The 19,877-nt window shown below is 35.0% G+C and overlaps 1 protein-coding gene across 1 annotated transcript in view; it reads left to right on the top strand.

Annotated features, from left to right (window-relative positions):
• Nucleotides 1-19,877, top strand: part of LOC137807056 (calcium-dependent lipid-binding family protein) — a 67,931-nt gene that overhangs the window by 37,412 nt on the left and 10,642 nt on the right. Inside the window, exons 30-51 of the mRNA XM_090300641.1 lie at nucleotides 1,044-1,228; nucleotides 2,119-2,227; nucleotides 2,304-2,447; nucleotides 4,187-4,462; nucleotides 4,645-5,316; nucleotides 5,589-5,795; nucleotides 7,597-7,700; nucleotides 8,193-8,488; nucleotides 8,582-8,657; nucleotides 9,108-9,806; nucleotides 9,922-10,240; nucleotides 10,807-10,965; nucleotides 11,086-11,249; nucleotides 11,393-11,573; nucleotides 11,641-11,910; nucleotides 12,011-12,217; nucleotides 12,676-12,730; nucleotides 12,964-13,094; nucleotides 13,168-13,671; nucleotides 13,771-14,574; nucleotides 14,671-14,747; nucleotides 19,325-19,778. Coding sequence (XP_090156767.1) covers nucleotides 1,044-1,228; nucleotides 2,119-2,227; nucleotides 2,304-2,447; nucleotides 4,187-4,462; nucleotides 4,645-5,316; nucleotides 5,589-5,795; nucleotides 7,597-7,700; nucleotides 8,193-8,488; nucleotides 8,582-8,657; nucleotides 9,108-9,806; nucleotides 9,922-10,240; nucleotides 10,807-10,965; nucleotides 11,086-11,249; nucleotides 11,393-11,573; nucleotides 11,641-11,910; nucleotides 12,011-12,217; nucleotides 12,676-12,730; nucleotides 12,964-13,094; nucleotides 13,168-13,671; nucleotides 13,771-14,574; nucleotides 14,671-14,747; nucleotides 19,325-19,778 — 6,093 coding nt within the window. The remainder of the gene's footprint in view (nucleotides 1-1,043; nucleotides 1,229-2,118; nucleotides 2,228-2,303; nucleotides 2,448-4,186; nucleotides 4,463-4,644; nucleotides 5,317-5,588; nucleotides 5,796-7,596; nucleotides 7,701-8,192; nucleotides 8,489-8,581; nucleotides 8,658-9,107; nucleotides 9,807-9,921; nucleotides 10,241-10,806; nucleotides 10,966-11,085; nucleotides 11,250-11,392; nucleotides 11,574-11,640; nucleotides 11,911-12,010; nucleotides 12,218-12,675; nucleotides 12,731-12,963; nucleotides 13,095-13,167; nucleotides 13,672-13,770; nucleotides 14,575-14,670; nucleotides 14,748-19,324; nucleotides 19,779-19,877) is intronic.

Here is a 19,877-nt window from a genome sequence, read left to right as displayed (position 1 = left end):
TTTGAGTCCAATCCACCCTCCTCTTTAGGTTTGCACACATCTTCCCAACTAACCCATCAAATTGGCTTTCTTTCTTTCCCCCAACCCCACAAGAATCTCCTTTGGATAGAGGTAATCTTTTTACAGACTGAGTCAGGGGCTTTGAAAAGGGAGAGATAATACAGAGGTATAGCAGATATGACAGAGTTGATAAGACAAATTCTCCCTGCCATGGATAAAAATCTCCCTTTCCACACACTGAGCTTCGCTTTTAACTTGTTAACGACCGGATCCCAGAACTACTTCTTCCTGGGGTTACCTCCCACTTCAAGGCCCAGATATTTAAACGGTACTCCCATTTGTTTGGAGTTCAACGTCTTTGTATAACATGCTACATCACTACTTTGAACATTGATGCCTGCAAGCTTTGACTTATGGAAGTTGATCTTCAACCCTGAGGCTAATTCAAACCCCCTTGGGATGGCCTTCAAGGTTACCACGTTGTTGAAGGAGTCTTCACATAGAAAAATAGTGTCATCCGGAGGATGCACACCTCAATCTCCTTCCTTCCAAACTTGAAGTCAAAACTCTATTCATGACAAGGTGACAAGACCAAGGAAGATAGAAGATAAGAAGGGACTGCATCGTTGTGGTAGTAGTAGTAATCATCCAGGTCACTACTTGTCTTTCTCAAATTAAACATGTGTCAGTTAGCCAACAAATTTTCAACAATGTCAACTTTCAAAATCAATCGGAAGTATTTAAAAATTGGTAGTATTTAAATACATAAAAAAAATTTAAATTTAGGGGACCAAAATAAAATTTGGTTTAAAATTTTTGCATAATTACTTGAATGGTAAATGTCACTATTAACATGGACATCGGTAGCCACATGGGCAAACAGTGTAACATTGTTTGTAGGGAGAGACCAAAAAAGATAATTTTTTGAAATTTGGGGACAAAATAAACAATTTTTAAATTTGGAGGACTAAAAGAAAAAGTTTGGGTTCATTTAGTATTTTGATTTAAGGAGAAACTGTTTGTATGTTTGTTGGTTGTTACAGATAATGATGTACTTTATGGAACTTGCCTCCCCTAATACCGATGAAGCAATAAAACTTGTTGATAAAGTTGGAGGATTTGAATGGTTCATTCAGAAGTATGAAATGGATGGAGCTACTGCACTTAAACTTGATCTGGCACTTGACACCCCAATTATCATTGTTCCAAGGAATTCAACGAGCAAAGAGTGAGTGATATTTAGATTCGTTTGTGGTGTCAATTGAAGTGTTTATTTAATATGCTTTGTGATTTTTATGATGCCATAACGTTTGGACAAGTTTCTCCATAAACACTTGTAAAAGAGAAAAGAGTAAAAATTAGAACTATCTCCTCTGTAAGCTAATTTGTAAAAGTTCTCTCTCTCATAGTTTCTTTAAATTGTTCTTGTAATTTGTTTATAAGCTAATTTTAGCTTACAGAAAAGTTCATTTCATTTTTTTCTTATTTTTCTATTCTTGATGTACTTATGGAGAAGTTTGTCTAAACAGACTAGACATGTAAAAGTCCAAATTTAATAGGTGAAAATTGCATCACATGATTATTCTATAGTTGATGGTAATATTGAATTGCAATAAGCATGATAGTGTGTGCTTGATTATATGAGAGTTTCAGATGGTAATAGTTCTATTAGAAAATTGTATATATTTATATCTTTCATTTGGTAGGATATGTAAGTATGGAGAAGTTTCTAAATTCTACCATGCAAGATTCCTTTTGACTTGAAGTATAGACAATGCATATCTCCAGGCACCTTATGATTACTTTCTTCTTTTTATTAGAAGATTGTGGGTGGTAAGAACTGAAATTCTGACCACTTTGCCATAGAAACTCTGATACCTTATCAAAGCTACCTCTCCTAAGCTTAAGCTATTATTAGGTGAAAGATGATAAATAGTTGTTAAGAATTGGACTTTAAACTTAATTGAACCTAACATTACAAAACCTCACTATATCAGCTTGTAATGGAAGTTTGTACTACTTATATATTAAAATTTAGTCATATCTCTAGTTGATGTGGAATAGATTTATACTTTAGAAGCTGAAAAATCTTATTCTTGTTCTTTTATTGACTTCCAGTTTTATACAACTTGATCTTGGAAAGCTACAGATTAAAAATGAATTAAGTTGGCATGGATCTCAAGCAGAAGATCCTTCAGCTGTGCATATTGATCTTCTTCATGCTCAGGTACACATTTCTTGTCATAAGTGCTCTCCAATTAAAATCATAGGCATCATCTTTCTGAGTCAAAATGAAATGACAGATTCTGGGTATTAACATGTCTGTTGGAATTGATGGTTGTCTTGGAAAACCAATGATACGCGAGGGTCAAGGACTTGATATATTTGTCCGTCGAAGCTTGAGGGATGTTTTCCGGAAAGTTCCGACATTTTCACTTGAAGTGAAGGCAAGTCCAATTCCAAACCCTATTTTTTAAAGTCTTTTCTGGTATTTCTTTTCCAATTCTGGAACAAATATATCACTTGTACCAAAATAATTGGGTAATGACAAATTTCTGCTGGGATTCTTCATCAAAACATTCACCCATTGTGTGGATAATTATATGTAAAATATTGTGATTCTATATATTTATTGTGTTGTGGTTGGGACAATAATAGTTAAACGTCTCAAATGACTAAAAATGTCATCGAAGTTATTGAAATGCCCCATGATGGTTAATTTTTCCTCGCAACTGGTTAAGAGTAAATGAATGGGTCCATCGAATTATCAATTTGTATGTCACTTAAAAATGATCAATAGTGTCATGATGTTATTAAAATGTCTAATGGTGATCAACTTTTTTTCAGAAGTGGTTATAAAATGAATGTTTGAATACGATTATCAACTTGTGGAACTAATGGTTAAATATGCCTCAAGTAATTAATAGGTCTAGGTCATAGGTTATTGACATATTTAATAGCTATTAACTGGTCAGGTGGATATTGTTGAGGATGTTTTTCGGCTAGACCATTACAACTTTTCAAAATAAGATGAAGTACTTATCCACTAAATGCATAGAGTTGGACGCAAAGGTGTTTATAGTTTTTATTTTCTGTATGGAATAAATTGTGTTTCCATTAATCTCAGTAGAAACTGTTGTATTTATGTTTGGTATTTGTGGTCATATTGGTTACATTGGGAAACAAACATGTTAGTATTTTTTTAAAGCATAATGGTGTGATTCGTTGAGGTGTCATAGGTGAGAACCATCTATTATGTTTTTAAATGCAACAATTGACAAAGTATAAATAAAGAGTCATTCTTTAGTAAGGGTTCTTCTTAAGTATTGACATAAATACATGATTCCTAAATTGGTCTAGGTAGTTGTGGATTCTCCACTAAGAATCAAACCTATGACTTTGATATTAATTGTTGAAAGGAGCATTTTATCACTAAGCTAAAAGTTATAGCTAATAGTTAGGAGACAATTCTTTCTACTTAAGAGCGTAGCTGCCCAAGCATTACAATTCAATTGTGGTTTGACTCACTTGGTCTATGCCGTGGGAAAATTGGTGCAACTTACAATAATCTCCTCCTCAGCAATGCCCCATTATGAATCAAACATGATTCGATTTTGACTTATCCTACCTGATCTTGCCTAATAATCAGGGATCAATGATCCTATTCCTACTTACAAAGCCCATACATACATACATATACATGTATATAAAGAAAGATCAGCTGAAACAAACTACAACTGTAAAACAGAGGAAATAAGCTCTCTAACATATCCAAACCCAAGTACTAGACAACCTTAATGTAGTATGAATTATTGTAGATTTTTAAGCTTTCCAATAAAATTTTGTAGTTAATATTTTTCTAGTGAATCTATTGAAGCAAGTGTAGGGACTCAGATTCTCCCTCAATAAATTTTTATTTCTGTTCCTGCCAAGACACCTAAAAACAACATAGTATACACTGCTATAACATTTTTCCCTAGTTGTCTAGCCTACGGCCCAGCAGTTACTTATAAGGAGTCTTCTAGATCTGACTCAAAGCAAGTCTCCAAACAGAATATATCTAAAAATATGAAAATCTGTGTATCTCATAAATCAGTTTCATACTGCAAGTAGTTGTTATGCTCAAGTTCTTGTATTTCACCCCAAAAAAGGGACCAAATTCTAATTTTTTTGTGCTTGTAAGCAGGTGGATCTATTGCATGGTATAATGTCGGATAAAGAATACAAGGTGATTTTGGATTGTACATACATGAATTTATCTGAAGAACCAAGGCTTCCTGCTAGCTTTCGTGGTGGAAAATCTGGTTCAAGGGATACCATTAGGCTTCTGGTTGATAAGGTTAATCTGAACAGTCAACTTCTGTTGTCACGAACAGTTACAATCATAGCTGTTACAGTTAACCATGCACTGCTGGAGCTTTGTAATGGCACTGGTGGGGAATCTCCATTGGCACATATTGCTGTGAGTTCATACTTTAAGAAAATGAGTTAAATGTCTACACAGTTGAATTCATTTCCATGGCATTTCTTCAATAGTTTGATTTTATTTTAGCTAAATCATTTCACCTTTTGCACTTAGCTTGATATGTGTGAATGGAACATGCACATCTCTCTTTCTGCTTTATGTTATTCTGTATTTTGCAGATGGAAGGTCTATGGGTTTCATATCGTATGACCTCTTTATCAGAGACAGACCTTTTTGTGACTATTCCCAAATTCTCTATACTAGATGTCCGCCCTGATACAAAACCTGAAATGCGTCTGATGCTAGGATCTTCTGCTGATGCTTCCAAGCAAGCAGTTACTGGAAATGTTCCCTTTTTGTTTAACCCGAGTAGCTTTAGAAAGACCACCAGTGAAGTTGGAATTGATGATATGCCTATTTCAACAATGTTCTTGATTGACTACAGGTGGCGGGTATCGTCCCAATCATATGTAATTCGTGTGCAGCAACCTCGAGTCCTTGTTGTGCCAGATTTTCTTCTTGCTGTGGCTGAGTTTTTTGTGCCTTCTTTGGGAGCACTAACTGGAAGAGAAGAGAAACTGGATCCAAAGAATGATCCAATTAGCAAAAATAGTAGCATAGTGCTGATGGAATCAATTTACAAGCAGAAAGAAGATGTGGTTCACCTCTCCCCATCTAAACAGTTAATTGCTGATTGGGTAGGCATTGATGAATATACATATGATGGTTGTGGAAAGGTTATTTGTTTATCTGTTGAAACAGATGCAAAGGAAGTTCGCATAACAAAGTTTAGACCAATTATAGTCATTGGACATGGCAAAAAATTGCGATTTGTTAATGTAAAAATTGAGGTAATATGCTTCCTCTGTCTGTAATTAATTTCTAATTTCCTTCGTTTACTTGAGAGTTCTATAGTTTTTTTTTTCTCGAAGGAATCCAAAGCTTCCTCAATGTTACTAATACTAATTATAATAATTTGTAAAATGTACACCTAGAAGAATACGCACACAATTTATTTGTTCTTACACTGTCCAGTAGCCACTTCAATGTAGAATTTGGGTTACTGCCCTTTCCCTATTTTGCTTGCTTATTAGAAGCTCACAGTTTTTTGTTTATTCACCAGAATGGTTCTCTTCTACAGAAGTATACATACCTCAGTAATGATAGCAGCTACTCAATCTCTAGTGAAGATTGTGTTGACATGGCAGATCCAGGCAATTTTCTATCTAATGATAACAAAAGCCTTGACAATTTGAATCAGTTATCAAGCGCTTCTACATATTCTGAAAGTGGTTCAAATGGATCTCAGAGTTTTTCCTTTGAGACCCAGGTATGATATTTCATGTTTCCATGAATAATATGTACAAAGCTTTTTAGTGCCACATATGCAAAAAGACATTACATTCCTTCTTGTTATTACCATTAGCGTATTTGGACTGCCTGCATATTTTTTGTCGCTTGGTAGTTCATTGATCAGAACTTGTATATTAAATCGTAACACCACCTGCTCACCAAAGCCCTTTTACTGCAACATCAGGTCATAGTTGATCTAGATACTAGAATGAGTGTACTTAAGTTGAATTTTTTTATCAAACTCTGTAATATTTGCTTTTCTCTTTTGACTAAAACTAGTTTTTTGAAATGACAATAAAAAACCGAATGAGGGGATGATTCATTTGTGGAGTAAGTAATTATAATTATTTTAGATTAAGGTGAGTAATTGGCAAGAGAATTATTATTTGTAGTTAGGATATTCAGGTTTATCCCTTTTGTGATATCTTATCCCTAGTCAGCTCAGGACTGTACTTTGATTCTGGATAAGGAATTATTGTTGACCCCTAAGATTGGATTGCCTGTCCTAGTTGTTGTATTGTTGTCTTAGGTTCTCTCAATCTTTGGGGAGCTTGACTCTACTATTGACTCTAAATGTTTAGAATCTGCCATTTTGTGTATTTTCTCTTGGTTCTGTCCTTTGTACATCACCACCTTTTTCTATGCCAGTCTATCAGATTTTGTTGCGTCTTTGAAAACATATTTTTGACATCATAATTTGTTGTTGTGTGACCGTGTATATGGTTTGAGAGGCAAGAGAGATGCATTGCTTTTTATATAGAAGATTCACAAGATAATTATGATCAGAAATTTTATTTTATGTTGGGAAAATTGGTTTTGTACTTCAATAGTTTTTGGAGGAATATAAAGCCCAGACACTGACATACTCCATCGAGCATCCCATACTAAGAGGGGATGTCTTGATGGTTTCATTCTTATCAACTACCAGCTCTTATACCAATTAATAAGTACCCATGCACTTGGGGAACTCCACCAAGCATTGGGCACCTCATAATACTCAAACTCCTAGTACATTGATAATGGTATACTTTTGTCCTTACCAGGATATTTGTTTGATACCAGCCTAGATCATTTGGTATATTCTAATAGAATCTAAACAGCCTTGGCAACTGCATCATTTGTTGCCGCAATTTTGCTTGGTTCTTTCCATTGCTTGGTTCTTCAGTCATGTTGAAGATGTTCAGAAACAGAGAAAATACAATGTATATGAAATTCCTACCAACATTCTTAATTGAAAAAAACTGGCTTTGGTTTTTTGGTTCAGCATGTCTAACCTATCAATCCGCGTTGAACTGAATCAATAATTATCCATGCGTAGGGTCTATTTGGACAAGCTTGTCCACTAAGACTTCCTGGAGAAAAAAAGTGAGAAAAAAAGGAAATGGACTTCTCTGTAATTTAAAAATGAGCTTATGTACACGTTCAAATTGGGTATTTGGAAAGCTATAAGAAGAGACAGCTTGTACAAATTTGTTTGTGCTTAAACTAATTTTTATTTATGGAGAAGTCAATTTCATTTATTTAAACTTTATTTTTTCTCTTAGAAGTCTTTATGAAGAAGTTTCTTCAAACAAGCCCTTAATTTCATCATAATCCAAGCCCAGAATAATAGCTCCCAAAATGCTTTATTGATGCAAGGTAATGTTGTTTAGATATATTTGTCAAACTTTAATCCAAAAGAACTTAGATATTTGTTTAACTTTAAACCTACCCACCCCCCAAGAGATGATATTTTCATATTCTTTTGTTGTCTGATGGCTATTGTACTTTGTTGTTAGGTTGTTTCTTCTGAATTTACCTTCTATGATGGCACTAAGTCATTTCTTGATGATTCATCTTATGGCGAGAAGCTTGTTCGTGCAAAGTTGGATCTAAGTTTCATGTGAGTTTCATTGAATACAGCATTAAATTTTCTTGAGAGAATTATGGTTTTAGAATTCCTGTTAGAAATATTTCCAGTTTTGGAACAAAGTGACCACAGACCTGTTTGGACGTGCTTTTTCATAAGTACTTCTAAGAGAGAAATCTAGAGAAAAATTGAAATTAGAATCTCTCTAAGGTAAAATTAGCCTTTTCGTTTTTCTTTTTATTTTTTTCTCCTAGAAGTGTTTACGATAAAGTTTGTTCAAACAGACCTAATGCCTGTTCAGGGTTAGACCATTAGCTAATTAGTCTTTCTGAACATTATGAAACTTTGTTAATGTTTTTCAGGTGGAATTGTTTTGCGCAAGAATTCCCAAACTATATCTCCTAACTTTCTCATAACATTTTTTGTGTTCAATTTCTCTCTTTTGCATTGATTCTTTCAGAAAAAACTCTAAGAATTTCTCGGACTAGAACTTGACCTGTTAGTTTCTTTAATATATTTGAGTAGGTATGCCTCCAAGGAAAAAGACACTTGGATTAGAGCTCTGTTGAAGGATTTCAGTGTTGAGGCTGGTTCTGGTCTTACCATTCTAGATCCAGTGGATATTTCAGGGGGATATACATCTGTGAAAGACAAAACAAATATATCTTTGCTATCAACGGACATCTGTGTACATCTTTCACTTAGTGCTCTTTCTCTTGTGCTAAATCTGCAAAGTCAGGCATCTGCTGCATTAAGTTTTGGAAATGCAATTCCTCTGGTTCAATGTACCAACTACGACCGAATTTGGGTGTCTGAGAAAGGTTTATTCCTAATTATGGAATTTCCTGGTTGCAATTTTTCTTTTATTTTTATGTAATCAATTCATCAACCTGGCTGATTTTTTTCTTTTGCAGAGACTGGTCATATAACTTTTTGGAGGCCTCGAGCTCCTGCAAATTATGTTGTATTGGGAGATTGTGTAACTTCAAGGTTCTTTATTTTTTTCCATTTATACCTTGCTTTTGCATTCTAATCTTCAGGAATTCACTTTCCCGATGTAATACTTTTAGGAAGTTTTCAACTTGGTCAAACATCAAAATCACATCAGGAAAATGTCATGAAATATAGTTTGAGATGGTCCTTTTCTTGATATTGTTGTACGCTCTATGCTTTGTGAAATAAGAATGAGAGAGAAAAGAGAGATTCTGCACCGCCGAATCTGTTGCATCTGAGCTCTTAATTTGATTACTTTGAATTGCCAAAAACAATTTTGGATTACAACAGATAATATAGTTGTGTTCTATTAGTATTCTACGTTAAATATTTTGCCAGCAGATTTGGTTGTAAATTATGATTTCTTTTCCTCTTTTTTTGATAGGACACATCCTAAGTTACATAGATTCCTTACTGTGTTAATTTTACATTTCCATGTCTTTTCAGGCCAATTCCTCCTTCACAGGCAGTAATGGCTGTTAGTAACGCATATGGCCGTGTAAGGAAGCCAGTTGATTTCCATCTTATTGGGTCATTCCTCAACATTCAAGGGTGTAGTGGAAGTGAAGATCATTCTCTTGATGGAAATGATTGTTCTCTTTGGATGCCCATTGCACCCTCTGGGTACACAGCTCTAGGCTGTGTTGTGCATGTTGGGAACGAACCACCCCCAAATCACATTGTTCATTGCTTACGCTCTGATCTGGTAACATCAGCAAAGTATACAGACTGCGTATTGAATATACCATTAAATAGTCACTTTACTTCTGGCTTTAGCATATGGCGCTTTGACAATGCTATTGGTTCATTTTTTGCACATTCTTCCACTGGTTGCCCTCCCAAAGACAGATGTTATGACTTAAATCATCTGCTTGTCTGGAATTCAAATCGAGCCCCCTTGATAAATCCCGTGCCAGATTATCCTTCTGATCATGAAAATAAAAATGCACAGACAAGCAAAAGTGTGAATACATCTGGATGGGATATTCTCAAGTCCATTTCAAAAGCAACTAACTGCTATATGTCTACACCTAACTTTGAAAGGATATGGTGGGACAAAGGCAGTGACCTCCGCCGTCCAGTCTCCATTTGGCGACCAATTGCACGTCATGGTTATGCTGTCTTGGGTGATTGCATCACTGAAGGGTTAGACCTGTTGCCCTCTATGCCTTTTTCTAACTTTCTATGATCTATATTTACTCAGCCTACTTCAATGTTTTGGTTGGGACTAATATTTTTTTCTTTCTTCTCCTGTCTTCAGCCTAGAACCTCCTGCACTAGGAATAATCTTCAAGAATGACAGTCCTGATATCTCTTCAAAACCTGTTCAATTTACCAAAGTTTCCCATATTGCAGTGAAAGGGATTGATGAAGTTTTCTTTTGGTACCCTATAGCTCCTCCTGGTTATGTTTCTCTAGGATGTGTTGTCTCCAGATTAGATGAACCTCCACGGTTGGATCTGTTTTGCTGTCCAAGGATGGATCTGGTTAGCCAAGCAAACATTCATGAGGTCCCTCTTTCAAGATCTTCAAGTTCAAAGTCTCCTCAATGCTGGAGCATATGGAAAGTAGAAAATCAGGTTAAACATGACATCCAATTCACTTGGCTTACTCTAAAAAATTATTTTCTATTGAAGGCTCTATTTATGTGTGGTATTAAGAAATGGCAGTTATTCTTAGAATTTGGGTTTGGGTCTAAATTCCCACACCTAGCATTATTGAGTTTGGCTCGTGGTTATTGTAGTAGGTAAACCAACAATATAAATGGAACAGTTTTTTATCTCATCTTAAAATTTGAGTCTAACTGGATTTCACAAAATTGATTTATAAGGTAAGGGTTACCTTCAAGTTATATTCACTAATTTAGCTTTATCTCTACTCCATGTGGAATTTGGTGTTTTTCCCAATTTGGGTGATGCTAATTTGATCCACGTGATATGGAAAAAAGCTTAGGGGAGCATCCACATTCCTAATTTATTATACAAACTTATTAAAATAGGAAACTCTTAATTTTGAAAGCAAAAGCAGAGAAATTTTAGCAGGACCTTATGATCATATTGAGCTATTGTTACATAGCATATTTTCAACCCTCTCCCCCTCCTAAGTGAAACAAAAAAAATGTACTTATCATACTGTGTGTCTGCAGGCTTGCACATTTCTAGCTCGTTCTGATCTAAAAAAGCCATCAAGCAGATTAGCATACATAATTGGTGATTCTGTGAAGCCCAAGACTCGTGAAAACATAAATGCCGAGCTAAAGCTGCGATACTTTTCCTTGACAATTTTGGACAGCTTATGTGGAATGGTTTATTTTCTATACCTCTTATGAATTGTGAAAATAGTTGTCATTCTTCCCTATATTCTTCTCCAACAATAATTTTTATGTAGGGAATAATCATTATGTATTATTCAACTTCCCTTGCAGATGAGACCCCTATTTGACACTACAATTACTAATATTAAGCTTGCAACTCATGGAGGACTACATGGGATGAACGCTGTACTGATTGCTTCAATTGTTGCATCAACCTTCAATGCCCATTTAGAGGCATGGGAGCCTGTTGTGGAACCATTTGATGGAATATTCAAGTAATTAACATTATTTAATTTTCTTCGTACAATATTTTAGTTACATATTGATATTGATTGCCTAATATCTTCTTGTTTTTAGCATGAGTCAATCCTGTTGAGAATATTCCATTAATTAGATGCTTACTTTATAACTTGTTTAGGTTTGAAACTTTTGATACCAATGCACAATCACCATCAGGAGTTGGGAAGAGAGTTCGAATTTCTGCTACCAGTATCTTGAATGTAAATGTTAGTGCAGCAAATCTTGAATCCTTTGTAGGAAGCATTCTTTCATGGAGACAACAGTTAGAGCTAGAAGAGAAAACATCGAAGCTAAATGCGGTAAAATTCAGAATCCCTTTTATCCTTTTAAGCTCGCAATTCTTAACCTTGCTGTTTGGATTTGCAGGAGGTTGGTGGTCAACAAGGCAAAGGAGAAAATACTACTTTTTCTGCACTAGATGAGGATGACTTGCAGACTGTGGTAGTTGAAAATAAACTTGGGTGTGATATCTTTGTCAAAAAAGTTGAGCATGATGTAGATACAGTTGACAAGCTGGAACATGGCAATTGTGCTTCTGTCTGGATTCCACCTCCAAGGTTTTCAAATAGGTTAAATGTAGCAAATGAATCTAGGGAAGCACGTTATTATGTTGCCGTGCAGATACTTGAAGCCAAGGTTATAATAAGTTGAAAATGGTTTATACATAATGCCAATCTCCTTCCTGATTTTCCTCCCTACCCAGAACATTGAATTCAATTCATTTCATATTTTGTAGGGCTTACCTATCATTGATGATGGTAACAGCCACAACTTCTTCTGTGCTTTGCGTCTTCTTGTTGACAGCCAGGCATCAGAACAGCAAAAGCTTTTTCCCCAGAGTGCAAGAACTAAGTGTGTGAAGCCTGTTCTATCAAGAATTAAAGATCAGGTTGAAGGTAGAGTAAAGTGGAACGAACTTTTCATATTTGAAGTCCCCCGAAAGGTACTGCATTGTTAATTGATTGGTTTTATAATTTTGCTTCACTTTTTATTCCAATTTGCTCATTAACTGAAAATTTTATAGGAAGATCTTGAGCTGAAAGTTTGGCCTACTAGAAAATAACGCCATTACTTTAGAAATGTTATTTTTATTAGGCAACACTTATTTTCATATATCTACATTGTCATTTTACATCCAGCTGGGGTTTCTCTATTTTATTAATTCTTGCATCAAAGATTGTGTTCATTTAATTCTATACTTCATACCTGCTTTAGTATTAACACAAGCTGTAGCATGGTCATCCCTTGGAGTTTTTGAAATGTTTATTCAGTCCACATTTTCGCCTACCCAACATCACCCTATGTATATATGTGTGTGAGCACATAAGGTGTCTGCATTCATCAATTTAAACTATGTAGGCATTCACCGCATTTACTGTTACATTGAGAAATTCATTACAGGCCCCTGCTAAGTTGGAAATAGAAGTTACAAATCTCGCAGCAAAAGCTGGGAAAGGTAATTCTTTGATGACTTGTTCTGTGAGACTTTATACATATCATGGATGTCCTGTTGACTTTGTTTGTACAAAGTCTAATGCTATTGATTGAATCCATTGGAGTAATTTAATCAATTAAATCAATGTATGTTTTCTTTCAATTTCAACTATTAGTTCTCATTTATTATTTGGAATTATATATTTTCTTCCAACTCAGTTGCTTTTTCCCAAAAATAATGTAGTCAACATGCAGGGGAAGTTGTGGGTGCACTATCCTTTTCTGTCGGACATGGTGCAAATACTCTAAAGAAGGTTGCTTCCGTGAGAATGTTTCAACCACCAAATGATGCCCAGAGTATTAGAACATATCCACTTAGTAGATTGGTCAGTTTCTATAATTTAAATCATCAAATGTCTAGAATTTTCTATTTACTTATATCCTCTTTCACTTATTCAGGTTGAGCAAAATGTTGAAGCCATGCATGATGGATGCCTCTTTGCTTCAACCTCTTATTTTGAAAGAAACAAAATTGCTAACCTTCAAAATGATATGGAAAGTGAGAACGATGGTGATAGAGACATAGGTTTTTGGTTGGGGCTCAGCCTAGAGAGTGAGTGGGTGAGTATACGAGCCCTGCTTCCACTTTCAGTGACTCCAGTATCATTACAGAAGCAATATATTGGTATGGAAGTTGTGATGAAAAATGGAAAGAAGCATGTAATTTTCAGGGGTCTTGTTACAGTAGTGAATGATTCAGATGTTATTTTGAATATTATGACAAGCCATGCATCTCATAGTACTGGTCCCTCACTTGGAGTAAACAGTTCTAATACTGTAACTGAAGAAGTCTTTCAAAATCAGTATTACCAGCCGTCAACTGGTTGGGGTAACAATTGGCCAGGTGTGCACAATGATAATCCTGGACATTGGAGCACGAGGGACTTCTCAAACTCATCTAAGGTCGGTATATTTATATATTTCTGTCATCCCTAGTTAACTCGCCCAAGTAAGATACTGTCATTATGATTATTGTCCTAACTCACTTGTATCATTTTGAAGGATTTCTTTGAACCTCCACTTCCTCCAGGGTGGAAATGGTCCTCAGGTTGGTCCATAGATAAGTCTCAATACGTTGACAAGGAAGGCTGGGCATATGGGCCTGACATTATAAGCTTAAGATGGCCTCCTACTTCTTCACAGTTTTCAACCAAATCAGCCTCTGATGTTGTGCGTCGAAGACGTTGGATTCGTACTAGACATTCTTTTTCTGACCAAGGTACAGAGTGCTTGCAGAGTGGAGCAAGCACTGTGCACCCTGGTGCTTCTGCTGTTTTATCATGGAGAAGTACATCCAAGGACTCTGACCAATGTTTGCAAGTTCGACCTAAATTTGATAATTCTCAGCCCTCATACTCATGGGGTTGTGCTATTGCTGTTGGTTCAAGTTATATATATAGCAAAGATCAACTATTAGATCCAAGTTCTAGATTACCTTCTGTAACACCCAATTGTTCTTTGAAGCTTAATGAGATTGAGAAAAAAGATATACTTCTGTGCTGTAATCCTAATAGTGGAAGTAAACAATTGTGGTTTAGTGTGTGTACAGATGCCTCAGTTCTCAATACTGAATTAAATGTACCTGTATATGATTGGAGAATATCTATCAGCTCTCCTTTGAAATTGGAGAACCGGCTACCTTGTCCTGTTGAATTTTCAATCTCAGAAAAAATAAAGGAAGGAAATTGTATTGAGCGACATCGTGGTACCGTATCTTCTCGTCATAGTGTACATATCTATTCAGCAGATATTCAGAAACTTCTGTATATTACTTTGAGTGTGCAGGATGGCTGGGTCATGGAAAAGGTGATAACTTTTATTTTGAAGAAAGTGTCTTAAATTGTCTGTGTTTTGCAATTTAGCTCATATGGTTAGACTTCTTTACTCTATTCATTTGCTCAGGACCCAATTCTAGTGCTCGATCCTTCTTTCTCGAATCACGTTTCATCTTTCTGGATGATTCACAGGCAAAGTAAAAGGTATGCAATCTGTTTTTCATTCAAAGTAAGTAGCATAAATTTTATTTTAAGTGATTTGCAATTGTGGTGTATTAAATTCTATACAAACATTTCTTTCAATAATGTTCCGAGGGATAAAGTTTTTGGCTTTCATATTTTGATCAGTATTTTTCCTTGAAATACACCCATTATGTTGTATATTTATCATATCATCAAAGCAATATGACTATAACTTGTTAAGTATGTTATATTCTTTTGCAATGAAAACAGAAACATGAATATTTGTTTGTCCTCCAGCATAACGTTGTCTATGTATATGTTAAAATAGAGAACACAAGAATTTGGAGTGAGTACTGTGCGACTGAATATGTGACTGAATACATGACGGATACACGTTTATATATACTCCATACATTTATTATGCATGAATAAAGAATATTTTGTTTCCTCTAAAATAAATATTACATTACTATAATAGTGAACAAAATTATTATTTTGATTGTCAACACTCCCTAAGCTAGAATATATAAATCATGTGTACCAAGTTTCTTTTGGTCACAAATTTGATGAGGCTTGTGGCAATATCTCCTAACTTGATTTTCTCCCTTATGAAAATAGCAGTCAATCTTAATTTGTTTACTTGAGAAGAATCAAACTATATTGGAGAAAAAAGATTTTATTGAATTGAATTGAATAAATGAAACACTACTTAGGCATCTCTATCCGTCAAGAGCACACTTGTAGTGATAACACATGAATTATGTAAGAAAATAATTATTTTATTGATTGATAACAATCACACCAATTACATTCTCATCATCTCTATTTGTAACAATTAAAACCTTTGAAAAAGGAAATAAAAAGTTATTGAAATGAATAGAAAGATTCTAAAGATAAGTTTTCCTAATTACTATGGAGATATCAAGATATACTTTTTATCCTAATAATATGCTATTACCAACAATTACAATATCCTTTTGTAGCTTAACAAATATTTTCTCTTGACTCAACACTCCCTCTCAAGCTAGTGAATGGAAATCTCATTCATAGATTGCATGTGAGATCATGAAATCGTTCTATGGGAAGACCTTTTGTAAACATATAAGATAAACGAAGCCCAGATGGGACATAAGAAGCGGTGATTAGGCCATTATCTAATTTTTCTTTAATGAAGTTTTGGGCTAACTCTATGTACTTGGTCCCATCATATTGAACTATATTGATAGCATTGCTAGTAGCTGATTTATTATCATAATAAAGAGCCATAGGCTTTTCACATGTCGCTTTAAGATCGTTAAGAATAATTTTTAGACGTAACAATTCACACACCCTATGTGTCATAGCTTGGAATTCAGTCTCTACTCTAGACCTTGTAGCAACATTTTATTTTTTCTTCTTCAAGTCATTTAATTTCCACCCATGAACAAGAATATCCTAAGGTGGATCTCTTATCTATATTGGAACATGCATCTCACACCAAGGACTGGACATCGCGAGGATAGGCTTTAATACCATAATCAGTCAAGTAGTACAATAGGTCCAACGAACATAGCTAGAATAGGCTTTAATACCATAATCAGTCAATCTCACAACCAATTGTAAGGTAAGATTTGCACCCCACTTTTATATTCAATTTCGCCATAATCTTGTTTGATATGGGATCTCTAACACACTTGTTCAAGTTGAAGAATGAACATCTCAAGCGTGGGATTAGATTTTTGTTGGTGGTCTAATAGGAGTCCAGTAAGGGGTAGCACAACAACCCCAACAAACTTGACTAGGATAGGCTTTGAATTCTCTGATACCATCTTAGTAAATGGGTTTGTGTCTAACTCAACCTCACAAAAATGACTTCTAACATGAGGTTTGTGTTAGAAGGTACATTAATTGTCCCATGGCTTAGGCCAGGTTGGCCAAGTCATAATTGAATTGTGGCGCTTTGTGTGTTATATACTTAAGTAGAAAAGGTTGCGTCCTAACTATTAGCTAGTTTTTAGCCTAGTGGTTAGCATTCGATCCAACACTTGATATTAGAGCCAAGATCAAGAGTTTGATTCCCAGTGGGACAATTCTTTACGGGGAGATTGTTGCAGGCATAATTAACCTGTGGCATAGGCCAGGTAGGCCGAATCACAATCGTAAAGTTGGATTCCTAGTGGGAAAATTGTTCAGAAAGAGATTGTTGCAAGGTGCATGAATTGTCCCGTGACGTAAGCCAAATGAGCCAAGTCACAATCAAATCATGTTGCTTGGACTATTATGCTATTAACTAGAAAGAATTGCATCTTGACTTTCAACAATTTGCACCCAATTTACATATTATGATTTGATTATATTCTTAACCAATGTGAGATCTCCAATACCCCTGTCATCCAAGGAATGAACATCTTGAGCGTGGGATTAGATATATGACTATGATAGGTTTTGAATGCCCTAATATCATATTATCCGGAAGTGGATTTTAAATCCATCTTAACCTCACAAACTCGATTTATAAGGCGAGGTTTGCATTCACTTATATATTATAATTTGGCTTATTTATGTGGGATCTCTAACATTCTTTTCCATGCCAAGGATTGGACATTTAGAGCATGGAATTAGATATTTAACAACGACTTAATAGCAAGTAGCATGATAGGCCAACAAACCTTGTCAAGATATGTGTTAGATATTATTAGATATAATTAGATATTATTTGATATTATGAGATATTATAGATATTGTTAGATATCTCATATTTATGTAATGGGCTTAGCCCATATGTTTCTTTTCCTTTATAAACATAACCCTATTTTATAAACATAACCCTATGTGTTCAATATACACAAGGGATTTACCCTATTCTTTCTTTTCTAATAATATGCTTTGATACCATCTTGGTAAGTGAGTTTATGCTTGATTCAACTTAACAAAACAGGCTTGTAAGGTGAAGTTTTTACTTTACATATATATTATGAGTTGACCATATCCCTAGTCAATGTAGAGTCTTCAACAAATTTCAATATCCTTTTGTAACTTAACAAAATGTTTTCTCCTAACTCTACATGTTTGATCCTCTCATAGTATACATGATTGCAAGCAATATGTAAATTTGTTTGATTATCATAAATTACTAGCATTGGTGTAGCCCTTTCAAACTTGAGTTCTCTAAGTAGTTGTGTTTGTCATACAAATTCACAAGATTCTAAAGAGATGTACCTTAGCGCTTGATCTTGCTATATCATTTTGCTTTTTACTGAGATATATAATTTCTTCCAATCAGCACTCAATGCCCATAAGTGAATCACCTATGATTAGGTGAACTAATCCAATCAGTTCTAAGTATCTATGCTCATGTCCACTGTCTTCATAAACAAGATCCTTGTTTGGAGCACTCTTAATATACTTGAATATCTAAATCACTACAGTCTAAATACTTGGCAAAGAGAACTCAAGAATTGGCTCACCCTTAGAGGAATATGTACAAGTGATTGTGTAATAGTTTAGTTTACCAACCAACACTTTCTAGGATGTAATTAGGGCTCCCTCTGATTAGGTAGTAGTTTGACATTACAATCCTTGGATTGATATTGCTTGGCCAATTTCTTCTAGTATGTTAAGAATATAGTTCCTTTGCAGAACTTCTATACCTAAAAATACCAAAGCTCTCCAAGGTCTTTAGTCTAGAACTAATAGGTTGTACTTGAGGTTGAGAATTCCATTTTGGCCACTGCCTCTAGTGAAAATATCATTAACAGATACAGTGGGATAAATGCTTTTCTTAGGTGAATGGTGGCGATAGAAGACAAAGTATTTGGTTTCACAAAAAATCAAACCAAATTGTTGTACAATAATCGAATAGCAACCAAACCATATTAAAGAGGATTATCTAAGACCATTAGGGGACTTGGAAAATCAATAAATCATATTGGAGAATTCCCCTTGTGTAACTTAACCATACAAATTGGCTTGTAAGATAAAGTTACACCCCACTTAATTAATATAACTTGGTTATATTTATAATCAATGTGAAATTTTCATTACAACCCCTCTCGCCCAAGATGGGACATCTCAAGTGTTGGTTAGATATTTTCAAAAAATATGATAATGGTTTGATAGTAGGTGGCCAACAAATCTCAATATGATAGATTCTTAGAAAGTGAGTTCATATCTAACTAAATCTTACAAACCAAAATTGTTAGCGGATGTTTGCACATCACATGTATCCTATAATTTGATCGTATGTTTAGTTGATATAGTATCTCCAACAGTATATTTTATCACTCTTGTACCTTTATATTTTTCTACTAGAACTAGTTTACTCCATTAAGGAGTTTACACACTTTGTATTCTTGAAATGAATGTTCTTGTTTATATGATGTGCTTGTTGTGTCGGGTAGAAAGTTAAAAGTGGAATGGTATACTTTCACTTGTGCAAATTTTAGTCTAATAATGCATTATTCCTCCTTACAATTTTATCCCAAGAGTTATGCAATGGTGAACAACTGTTGGCTATTCTTTTTAACAAACTCTTTGTTCAATAACACTGCCAATTTTCATTTTATTTAATTAGAATAAGCTTTATTTTAACCTTGATTATCTTCATCATCATTTTGCAGGAAATTACGTGTGAGCATTGAACATGATATGGGTGGGACCAGTGCTGCTCCAAAAACATTAAGACTTTTTGTCCCTTATTGGATTGTCAACGATACTTCTCTATCATTGGCATATCGTGTGGTGGAGGTAGAACCTCTGGAAAATGCAGAGATGGATTCCGTCTCACTCTCTAGGGCAGTTAAGTCTGCCAAGACTGCCTTGAAAAGTCCCATAAGCTCATTAGATAGAAGGCATTCTAACTCAAGAAGAAGCGTGCAAGTGCTTGAAGTTATTGAAGACAACAATCCATTTCCGAGCATGCTTTCTCCACATGATTATGTTGGGCGTAGTGGAAGTACAATGTTTCATTCTCCTAAAGATACGTATTTGTCACCTAGGCTGGGCATTTCTGTTTCTATGCAGTCTTCTGAAGTTTACAGCTCTGGCATTTCTCTGCTTGAACTCGAAAAAAAGGTGCTTTTTAAAAAAGGGGCTAACCAACTACTCTATCTCTTTTACTTGCATAAGTATTTCCTCAGGATTATATCTTGGTATTTAATGTTCATTGAAACT

This window comes from Phaseolus vulgaris, chromosome 3 (assembly GCF_051622355.1).
Source record: "Phaseolus vulgaris cultivar YP4 chromosome 3, ASM5162235v1, whole genome shotgun sequence".
Classification (NCBI taxonomy): domain Eukaryota; kingdom Viridiplantae; phylum Streptophyta; class Magnoliopsida; order Fabales; family Fabaceae; genus Phaseolus; species Phaseolus vulgaris.
The sequence above is the reverse complement of the archived record's forward strand: the minus strand, read 5'-3'. Positions and strand labels throughout refer to the sequence as shown.